Source organism: Chrysochloris asiatica, unplaced genomic scaffold (assembly GCF_000296735.1).
Source record: "Chrysochloris asiatica unplaced genomic scaffold, ChrAsi1.0 scaffold00007, whole genome shotgun sequence".
Classification (NCBI taxonomy): domain Eukaryota; kingdom Metazoa; phylum Chordata; class Mammalia; order Afrosoricida; family Chrysochloridae; genus Chrysochloris; species Chrysochloris asiatica.
Genome location: NW_006408525.1, coordinates 26,247,357 through 26,259,034, shown reverse-complemented (window position 1 = coordinate 26,259,034; position 11,678 = coordinate 26,247,357). Strand labels below are relative to the sequence as shown.

The window sequence follows — 11,678 nt, the reverse complement described above, 5'->3', positions numbered from 1 at the left end:
AATCCACACATACAACGTCCTAAAAATGAAAATGAGAAAATTAGTTGGGCAGAACAAAATAAAATCGCATTTTTTAAGTTCACCAATAATGATTAGATATTCACGGTTTCCCTTTTCTAGAGAAGAAAGGAAAGGAACAATGGATTCACTCCTGGTCAAGTGCAATGCCAGGTGGAGAGGTCAACAAGGACTTAATGAAATTAATAAACTCACACCTGCTTAATAATGGATGCTGTCAGAACTGTGACGACAGTCAGTTCCTTTTGAAGATACAATGCGAAGCTCTGGGTCCAATGACAAATAATGGTTGTAATGGGTAATAACTTAGTAACAGCCTAAATGCACGTTTTTATGAGACAAGTAACTCTTCTCAGGCGAGTAAAAAGTAGACTAATAAGATGTTCCTATGGGATTTGATGTAAACCTGAGAAAGGAAAACATCCTGCCTGTTGTGACACCGAGAGGGAAGGCTATATAAGCACTTCAAAGAGAACCCAAGAGGCTTGGTAGTTAGACGCAGTCCAAGTGGTTTGAGCTTTCCATCAAGGGAACACAGACTTGAAACAAAACCAAAGCTGGACACATATATGGATACCAAGGGCTGTACAACCGATTCTTCATCAACTACTCTCCAAAACTGCTCTAGGATTACAAATTTGAAGACCATCTCTCCAAACAAAAGCTGCCATGCTACTTGTCTTGAAACCAAGAGCTGCCAATCAACTAGCTGTGTTCTCAGAAATCCCCAGGCCCAGAGCTGCCATACTACTCCTTGCTTTTGTCGCATGCCCATCTGCCTACCAAGCACCTTCAATACCTGCGTCTCTCTGGACGACTGCAACTGGTGTGGTGAAGGTATCAACAGTAATGAGAAAGAAACTATGCAAATCTTGAACTATCGCCTTTCCAAATACCTGGAAAAGGTGCAAATGCTGGAACGAGAGAATGCTGATCTGGAGTGTAAAATCCAGGAGGAGTGTAACAAAGAAGTTCCTATTGTTTGTCCTGAATACCTGACCTACTACACTATCATTGAGAAGCTTCAGCAGAAGGTAAGGCTCTCAGGAACCTTATAATCCAATTGTGAATGGGTGGTCTTCAAGAAAGAGTCATTTGCTAAACTTTAATATTTTAAATTTTGTTTTATGGTGAAAAGTATTTTGTAAAATAAGACCAATCTCTGGAGTGAAGGTGTCATCTTGCTATAATATTCAGAGTCTTATAGCTCTTCATTTTCCCAGATATGATCTATCATTATAAGCAGTTAACTCAGGATCAAAATGTGTTAACAAACTGTTGCTACTGTTATCAAAAAATAAGAAAATGTGGATCTGAGAACATGCATTTTGTTTTAAGAAGTTCCTAAGCAACTTGGTTTTTATTCATTTTGCTCCACTCCTTTTTTATTTTCTTTTTTTTCCTTTTAGGCTTATTTCATCACCTCCACATTGCTTAAATAGTTTCTCCCCACACCAGAGCTAGGTTTCCTATTCAGGCTGATACAATGCTATTACACATATTGGATTTATTCAGCTATTAGTTCAAAAATTTACTGAATGCCAACAGTAATTTACTAGACACTGTTCTAGAATCTGGGAAAATAATCGTGAATTAAAAAGCCCCTGTCCTCATGCAGTTTACATTCTAATGGATTGTGGTGTGCTATGAAACTTTAGGATGGGTTTTGGGGGGGATTTGTACCAATCTTTTAAGAAAAACACAAACATTTTGACTTTCCAAAGTGTCTCAAGTTTACTAAGCTTAATGAAAACCCCAACCAGTCTTCCCTTATCAACTGAAATACACAAGACCCTTGGTTCTTATAGGAAATTCGGTGTTTGTCTCATTTGTGTGTACAATTTCTTAATTCTAGATCTTGTGTACCAAGGCTGAGAATTCCAGGCTGGTCTCACAAATTGACAACACCAAACTGGCTGCTGATGACTTGAGAGCCAAGTAAGCCCCCCCGCAATACCACCATGCATGACAGAATTCACCCTGAGTCTCACACTAAACACTGCCGATACGAGGATCCCTCAGTCCCCAGGCCCTGTTAGCACTAACCCAGAAAAGATATTCAAATTCAATAATGAACTAGGATTAATAACAGTTATGTATATATAAAACCTGTAGTTTCTAATTATGAAGCCATCTTACTTCTTGTGCAATGATTCAACCAAATGAATCACTGCACAAGTAGGTAGGGGCTAAGACAAGGGAGTTTCAAAAAAGTTTGTGGAGAAATGGAATTAAAAGATAATGAACTTTTTTCCCATGAACTTTTTTGAAGCCCCTTTTGTATATTGTTTAAAGGAGCCCTGCTGGTACAAAACCTAAGCACTTGACTGCTAGTCAAAAAGTCAGTGGTTTGAAGCTACCAGCTGCTCTGCAGAAGAAAAGACCAGGCTTCTTGTTATTGTTAAGCGTTGTCGAGTTGGTTCCACCTCATAGTGGCCCTGTGGTTCAAATCAACCTTGCAGTTCAGCACATTAACCCACAGCCTAGGAAACCCTATGGGACATACAGAGTAGCTAAGAGTCACCATTGGCTCCATGATACACAACAACAATATATTGCTGTCTGTTTAAGATGAGAAAACGCTGGCTTAATTAAGTGACTTATCTAAAGGGGTACAACTAGTACAAGCCAGAACCAAAATGTGGGACCAGGATTTCTAAGTCATCGGCATTTTTCCTACTTATACAGAGCTAATTCTAAGGGCAGGAAAAGGAAAACTTGCATCATCTCAAAGAATTAGCAACATCGCAGCAGCCTGGAAAATATTTATGAATAATAATTCAGTGGTCCTGTTTATCCAATGCTTTCATCTCTAAAGGGAACAAAATCCATAATAGAAAGAAACAGAGTAAAATAGAGAGCAGAGAAAAATGCAGAAGGGAGTTCTGTTTGACTTGATTTCTCATCTACCTTTTAACCACGGATGTTCTTTTCATGTCTCATTTTTAAAGGTACGAAGCGGAGGTGTCCCTACACCAGCTGGTGGAGGCAGATGCCAAGGGCCTGCAGCAAATCCTGAATGCATTGAGCCTGGGAAAGGCAGACCTGGAGGCCCAAATGGAGTCTCTGAAGGAGGAGCTCCTCTGCCTCAAAAGCAACCATAAAGAGGTGAGTCAAAGACCAAGAGAATCTTCCCAAGCAAAGCCTCTAATAAGAGCAGCAATTCCTTTGAGTTGAACTTTACAACTACATGCTGCTCTGGCTTTTAGCACTGGTAATAAATTCCCATGGGTGCTGCCACGCGTTCAGCACCGAAAGTCACATGGGACAGAAAAGCCTCCATCCACTGGCTCCTCTCATGAAGGAGACAGAAAGCCAGTTTTCTTGTCATCATAGGTTTCCTACCTTTTTGTAGATATCCCTACATGGACTTCTACTGCCTCGTATCAGTACAAGTCAGTATGGGCACAAATCCATTTTGGCATCATAGGGATTATGACCTCTCATTATAAATTCCAACTCTTTGCTACTTCACCCATTAGCCATGCCTAGAATTGTTTAAATTCTTTAAAACCTTGATCTTGCTAGCCAATTCCTTTTAGCTTTGCATATAGTTTATGTACAAGGTCATACGGGAAATAGCCTTAAGTTATTTTATAATATCTCAATAGCACCTATAAATCATATATATATATATATATATATACACACATTCCCTTATTGTGGGCTATTTGTCAGACACAATTAAGCTAAATTATTGCTGTTAGAATGACAAAAGTCTACTAAGGAGGTCATTTGTTCATTATTTTTTTTTTTTTGGTCTTTTTTTCCTTTCTACAGGAAATCAATTCCTTACAGAGTCAGCTTGGTGACAGACTCAACATTGAAGTGACCGCTGCCCCTTCAGTTGACTTAAACCAGGTTCTACAAGAAATGAGATGCCAGTATGAGTCCATTATAGAAACAAACCACAGAGACGTGGAACAATGGTTCAACATGCAGGTGGGAAGAGCAGAAAAGTCTAAAGTATTCAACTGGTATCACATTTCCAGGAGCCACTAAATCAAAGACGTGTTTCCCTGTCATAATATCAACAGTCTTTAACTGTGTTTCAGATGGAGGAGCTAAACCAACAGGTGGTGACAAGCTCCCAACAGCAGCAGTGTTGCCAGAAGGAGATCATTGAACTGAGACGTACCGTGAACACGCTGGAGATTGAGTTGCAGGCCCAGCATCGAATGGTATCCACAAAGCTTACCAATCCTAGCAATGACGTCAACAGTGCCCGACATCTACGTAATACAATGCTCCCCAAACTCTGTTCCTCAGACCACCAGACCACCAGTTCCTCTGGTGTTAAAGGGACTATCACCAAAAAAAAAAAAAAAAAAGGTCAAGTAGGTCTAGGAAATGCTGGATTAAACAAAGGCTAAACGGGCTGCCTTCCTTCCTTCAGGTCAAACTCCAAGAAAAGATATATGGTATTTAGCATTCAGAAACTTATCTGACCAAGAACACTTTTTAAAGAACAATTCATGGTAATAATGATCCATGGAGTATACTTTGGGAAACATTGGAGGGATAGGGGGTAGATAATCTTCACATCTAATAATCGCATTAGATTTACAAAACAATCTTATTAATGAACTAGCATAATTATTAAACCAATTTTACAGATGAGTCTCAGATAGTAAAGGTGATTTTCCCAAGCCAAAGCCATCACAAAGTTTCATCTCTTTTGTTTTATAAGTAGAGATCCTGAGATCTTAAGACTTTAAACAACTTTTCCAAAGTCACAAAAAGAAGAGGCTGAGCCAAAAGTCAGATTCCAAAGCTAGTGCTACCTTTGCCTCTCATTAAGCTGCCTTCTCTGAAGCAGGACAGTGTCTAATTGATCTGAAGGGGATCTTCAGATAGGAAGACCTCTGGCCCCGAACTGCTTTTGTCACTACTAATCATAGAACCTCGGGCAATTCATTCAACCTCTTGAACCTCAGTTTTCTCATCTATAAAAATGTGAATAATCATGCAAATAATAGGGTATTAAAACGTAAAATGAGACTTAGCGAATAATAGAGCAGGAACGAACATTAATCATCCAAGTTTCAATGCTCGTATTTCACAAATAGAGTACTTGATCCAGAAAGGAAAGAATGTGTTTGATTAAATGTTGTTAACTTCCTTTGAATAGGGTGCCGTGATAACACATTTTAATGACTGGATATGAAATGAGTTGAAATATTTTTCCCCTCACAGGTAAGAGAGTGTGATAGGAGATTATCACAGGACTAAGAAAGAGGAAGAGGAGGAAAACACTTAAAGGAAGGCATAAAGAGGAGATAAAGGAAAGTAAGCTTGAGCATAGTTGATCATTTTTTTGTATAGATTTGATTTGCTTAAAAACCAAACCCATTGCTGTTGAGTTTAATCCAACTCATTATGACCCTATATAGCAACTCCATTTGCTTAGGAAGTAATAAAAGGGCTTGGAGATCCATTAGAACCTGTCTCTAAAAAACTACCATCAAAACCCAAGAAGATCATAAGTGATATACATTGAGCTGAGCTTAAAGGAGTCATCATTACAAACCCTACCTTTCTTCTTCCGTGGTAGAGAGATTCTCAGGAATGCATGCTGGCGGAGACGGAGGCCCGCTACACGACCCTGCTGGCCCAGATCCAGTGTCTGATCAATAGCCTGGAGGCTCAGCTGGCAGAGATCCGGTGCTCCCTGGAAAGACAGAACCAAGAATATGAAATTCTTCTGGATGTCAAATCCCGACTGGAGTGTGAGATTGCCACTTACCGCAGTCTTCTGGAGAGCTCAGACGGCAAGTAAGTACGATAAAACTACTCCTATGAGAAAGATGCTAAAGCACACATGTGTGCATGCACAACCACTGGCAACAGGGTTCAAGTGCTTTGATCTTCTTGGCAGTGATGGGAAGGTCTGCAATTATAACCTAGTCAACATTTGAAGTGTTATTTGAACGGAGTTGTTTTGAAGAGCCAGTGGACCGGTTAATTCCTTATAGATGGGTTAGTGTCTTAGAGTTTTGAAAATTACTAGAAAAAAAGAAACTGGTTTCCCCAAAGATGAACATGCCTGGCAATTGTTCCAGATTTCTACCCACTGAAATAAAAGTCTGACCTTCTTTCTTGAGATCTAATAGGAGAACCCTGCTCCCTTTGGTGAAGCACTCTGCGGGAGCTTAAGTTCCTAACCCCTAACCCTGTTTAGCCACTGGTACTTGATACCAGCAGCTAGCAATGTGTACTTATGTGTGTTTCAGCATCTTTTTTTCTTAAATAAGACTTGTGATTTTTTTTAAAAAATAAGAAGCTACTAACCCATGAGGAATTATCTTGGAGCACAAACTCTTTGAAGCAACTCCATTCAAAATTAACACTCGAAAGCAGATTTACAATTGTGAAGAAAGTCTTCTTCCCTCCAAATAATCTGTGAACTCCATTCACAGTAGTCTCTTAACTTTTAAGCACAGTAACACAATATCAACCAATGTTATGACCTTGAAGTCCTACAGCACACTAAAGTGCCTGTAATCATCAAAGATAGATGATACTTTGCAAGGGTTTTACTTCTGTTTACTATTCCAATTCGCTAAAAAGTCTTCATTACAAACACCTGGAAGGCATGCTGATGAAGTGTTGTGGATCCTTCAGCAGTTGTGACTACCTCTCCAATAAGAAATATATTTGAAACAACCACAAAACAAAGAAAATTTAGAGAAAAAAGAAAAATATTTGATTAACTTCCATTCCTCAGAAAAGAATCCCACTCACTTGCTGTTGTTGTTGTTAAGTGCTGTTGAGTTGGTTTCGACCCATAGCAACCCTGTATAGGGCTTCCTAGGTGCAACTGGTGAGCTTGAATTGTCAACCTTGAGGTTCAAACCGACTTTGCAGTCCAGTGCATTAACTCACCACGCCACACCAGGACTCCTCCCTAACATTATAGAGCCTCGTGTGTTTGTACACACCTACGAGTTTAATTGGGTTCCTGGTGTGGCGCTGTAGATCAGCACTGAACTGCTAAGCACAAGGTCAGCTCCTCGGAAACCCCAGACAAGATCACTATGAGTCGGAGACAACTCAATGGCACTTAGCACCAACAACAAGTTTGTTGTTATTACGTCCATTCTGAAGATAAGATAGCTGAAGCTCAGGAGAAGGCTTCTGGTATGTCATTCTTCCCACAACACTATTGCAGCTTCTGAAATGCAAGTTTCCATAACCTAATACCTCTAAACCTAGTATGTTTGCTTAGAATGCCACTTTCCCAAGGATCTGGTCTGATTTTTTTCTGCCCATGTATTAGCCTAAAGATTGGCAGTTTGAACCCACCCAGAAGATACACCTGGCAATCTGTTTCTAAAAGGTCGGAGCCTTGAAAAACTCTACAGAGCAGTTCTACTCTGCACACATGAGGTGACCGTGAGTCGTACTGGGCCCAAGAGCCATTAACAACAGCTGGTATAGTACAAAATGAATGTTTGCCAGTCCTTGTTTTGCGTGACATTCGTTGAAACACTAACCACTGCCATTCCTCTCCAGAGCCGTTGTTGCCTTCCTGCAGTCACAGGTAAATTTCTGTTTTGTTCCCTAGGCTTCCCTGTAACCCGTGTGCCACCAAATGTGACGCTCGCACTTGCACATCCTTTAAGGCTAGAGCCACAGAATGCACAGCCCCTGTTCATGTGCCATGCAGCTGCTGTGCATCCTCAGCCTCCACTACGGGACATGAGCCCTGCAGCGTCTGCAGATCCCTGCCTCGGATACTGGTCAAAATATGCACCACCACCCAGGAGATTAAGGACGGGAAGGTCATTTCTTCTCACGAGCATGTACAACCATGCTACATCACCAGACTTGCTAAAGTCTAACATTCCAAGGTGATAAAAATGACCTGCATTCATGATAGAGAGACTGATACATGCTCCTGCCATAAAGATTAAAATCTCCCTGATCCTTTGAAGGTACTTAGTGTCTTACGACTATAGCAGATAGCATAGCTTCTGTTTTGCTCCTTCCCTAAATCATGCTACCTACATGGTAATATACTGCATTTCTCTGGCAGTACCTTTGCACTTAATCTGAGGGCGGGAACTGATTTGTTAAATGCCCTGGAAGACAGCCTACACTGCTGAGCTCCACGGGTGACACAGATTTCCCGTTTGTTTACTCAGGTCTTGTTTATTATGTTCCTTACTAGAGCCAGTCAAACAAGTTCTAGCATTGTTTGTGGCCATGGCACATAAAGGTGAAAAGCTACAACCTTCCCTTCTAGACTCTTTCTTTGGATAGAGAAGGAAAGCCAATATGAAAACAGATATGAATAGGGTAAAGATATTTAATATTTAGTTCTCTTGAATAGATCGTCACAGTCTAAGTCCTGTTAAATTCTGTTGTCTCAATTATTATTTGAGCGGCGAGATTTGTAAAAACACAAATCCCAGGACCAGGAATTGTTGTGGGGAGTAAATCTAGAGCATTTTGAAGAACTCGCATGCATCCTTTTGTTAAATATTTGCTATTTCGTTTCATTCTTTAGGGAATGGGCATTTATTCTGCCTGTTTGATAACAGCCATCGTAGCTGGAATTCTCAAGACACACTCCCTGCTTCTTTATCTCCCTGGGCTGGATGACAATGAAAAAAGAGCTTAGATTCCTGCTTCATTCTATCAGTCACAGAGAAATGGACCTAACAGCCACAAGCTTTGCAGAGAATCATAATTAACTGCTGCTTGTGAGCATGAGGCAGTGCCAAGACGAGAAGGTGCCACATACGCTCCAGGAATTATAGCTTCTTACAGTCCAGTCCTGGAGGCTGTCACTTCCTACAGAAATCATTTCATATTTACAGAGATTTTAGTAAGTAATTCTTAATCATATGCAGAATAAGGAGTTTAAAAAAAATCAGAAGTTCTATATTTCCATTTTCCTAACAGTGACACTGGGCAAAAAAAAGCAGCCTTCATAAAATTCCATTTCCTTGTTTTGTTAAACGAGGATCATGCCTACTTCACAAGGTTGTCGTGAAGATCAAATGAAATGCTTATGTAATACTGCTTTGTAGGCTGAAAAGCACTGCATAAAGTGTTATTTTTATATAAGCTTTGCCTTTAACTCCAACCCCAGACCTAAGTTTATTGTTACTGTCTCATGTTAAAACCATTTCTTCACTGACTTAATTATCCAGTCATGATGATGGTGTTTTAATAGTGTTTCTCTAAGGAGAAAAAAAAAAAAGGATGTCCTGCCATCAAACTCACAATTCTTCTCAATAAAGCATTTTTTGAAATCTCAGGGTATGTATGCAGTATCAGTAATGTCCAATGACCACATCAAAGACACATGCATTGTCTAATAGTTCAGCCATTTACTTTCAGAAGAGTAGCAATTTACACCAAGCAAGTGGAATTCAGAACTCCCAGAAAGATTTTATTTCCTATGAATAATTTCTCTCTCATCTGAACACCCAGAGGATCTCTGATCTTGGCAATTCAATTTAACACTTAATTGCATGCATCTCAAACTGCAGAATATTAATGTAGGAAAAGCACGAGATTTGGGTTTCAACCCACCAGTGTGTGCGACCTTGAATCAAAGGGACTCAACAGCGGAGTCTGCCGTTGGGCCAGAAGGGGGCTACAATGCACACCATCAACTGAGAGAGAGCCATTGGCAGGAGCTCCGAGCTGCTCAGTCAGCTTGAGCGTCGGATTCCAACCAAATTCAAGGTGTAGGAACCTCACTGAACTCAGGTTCGACTCAGGAGCAATGCCATTCTCAATTTATCCCAGAAACAGCACACCTTTTTCCCAGTCAGAGCAAAGTATTCCACCTGTCTTCCTTAGTGAAAATAAGTTATTGCAAAAATGCACAGTGGAGAGGTTTGGCCACTCAGTGGTTTAAATATCTTTAAGTATCATCTCTGTATAACCCACCCCCCCCAAAAAAAAACCAAAACGAAACAAAAAAAAACTACTGCCATTCCATCAATTCCGACTCAGTGTCCCTCTCTATAGAACGGAGTACAATTCCTCCAGAGGGTTTCCAGATTTCCAAGACTGCAAATCTTTCCAGAAGCAGACTGCCTCCTCTTTCTCCTGCAGAGTGGTTAGTGGGTTCGAAGCACTACCCTTTCAGTTAGCAGTCCACCACTTAACGCACTGTGCAACCAGGGATCTATCTGTATTGAAGGAATGGTAAAACCATCTGCTGAATGTTGTACAGGGTTGCTGAGGATGTAGATCTTTATGGGAGTAGAAAGCCTCATCTTTCTCCCACAGAGCAGCTGGTGGGTTTGAACTGTTGACATTTTGGTTAGCAATCCATTGTTTAACCTACATTGCCACCAGAGCTCCTCTACAGGCAATAGAAGTCTGAATTTTTACCAGGAAGTTAAATACGTATCTTATGCAGCCACAGGAGGGAGTTAAAGTGTCTTTTTACAAAGTTCTGCATAGGCCAGCAGCTAGAATAGAAAGGGGGTTGAGGTGAGGGAATGGGCGTTCTCATTTATAGATGAGGAAACTGGCAGAGAAGCTGACTTACCCAACGGCACACAAGAATAAGACTGAATGTTAAGTACCTTGATTTTAGGAAGTTCAAAATATCATGACACATGATATGATCAGCCTTAAAGAGTAGCCATCACTCACAATAGCAACAAATCATTTCTCAGTTTTTCAAAGTACCCTTCTCCAGGGGCATTGCCTCCCAGACCAGACCAGACAGAATCCTTAGTGATGTCTGTCATCAACTTTAATCACTGAATGATATGTGACAAATATATTACAAATTATTTAGATGTCATATTCCTTGGTTGGTTGGTTACGTGCCGTGGGTCAGAACTGACTCATAGCGACCCTGTACAGGGTTTCCGAGGCTGTAAATCTTTACGGGAGCAGAAAGCCTCATCTTTCTCCCGCGGAATAGCTGGTAGTTTCGAACTGCTGACCTTAAGATTCATATATAAATACTAGCAACAAAACTGTTTTGTAAATTCCACATTGATTCAACTCATAACCCACTATAATACCAGAGTAACTTTAATCTCATTGCTGTTATTGGTAAGTGCCATCCAGTTGGTTCCGACTCACAGCAACCCAGTATAGGATTTCCAAAGAGCGGCTGATGGATATGTGGATTTGAACTGCTGACCTTGCAGTTCAAATTGACCTTGTGGTCAGAGCTCATCCTACAGTACCATACCAGGACTCATTAGTTGTCTTCAAAAACAAAGAAATACTTTTTGTGTCATGGTAAAAACATTTTTGAGGTCAGGACTTCCCAAATCATTGAAGCTTAACAAATTTATGAGATTATTGTCCACATAAAACACAGTTTCTAAACAGAACAAGTGTTTTAAGGAAGATCAGGAAGCCCTCAATAATGAGCCAAGACTGTCAGCTTTGACAAATGAAGAAACTGTAGCTGAAGTCCAGAAACTGGTAGAAGAAGACCATAGATTTCATTGAAATGTCAGCTACAAAAGTTGGAATCTCATACGGTTGGTGTTTTCAGTTATAAACAAACATCTTGGTCCCATGTGTGAAGATCAACTAAAGCAAAATGCTGATCTTTGTATCAATCTTTTGAACAAAACTAAAGTTGAGTTTTTGTAAAACAAGTCATAACTGGGGATGAGTCTTGGATTTTTCTATTCTATACAGAGACCAAGATTCAATCAAAA

The 11,678-nt window shown here is 40.3% G+C and overlaps 1 protein-coding gene across 1 annotated transcript; it reads left to right on the top strand.

Moving 5' to 3' along the window:
- The first annotated feature begins 587 nt into the window (after positions 1–587).
- Positions 588–7,862, top strand: KRT39 (keratin 39). Its single transcript, XM_006832601.1, has 7 exons — positions 588–1,052; positions 1,874–1,956; positions 2,970–3,126; positions 3,799–3,960; positions 4,074–4,199; positions 5,573–5,793; positions 7,586–7,862. The coding sequence occupies exons 1-7, from the start codon at positions 588–590 to the stop codon at positions 7,860–7,862; spliced, it is 1,491 nt and encodes a 496-aa protein (XP_006832664.1).
- Positions 7,863–11,678: the final 3,816 nt, after the last annotated feature.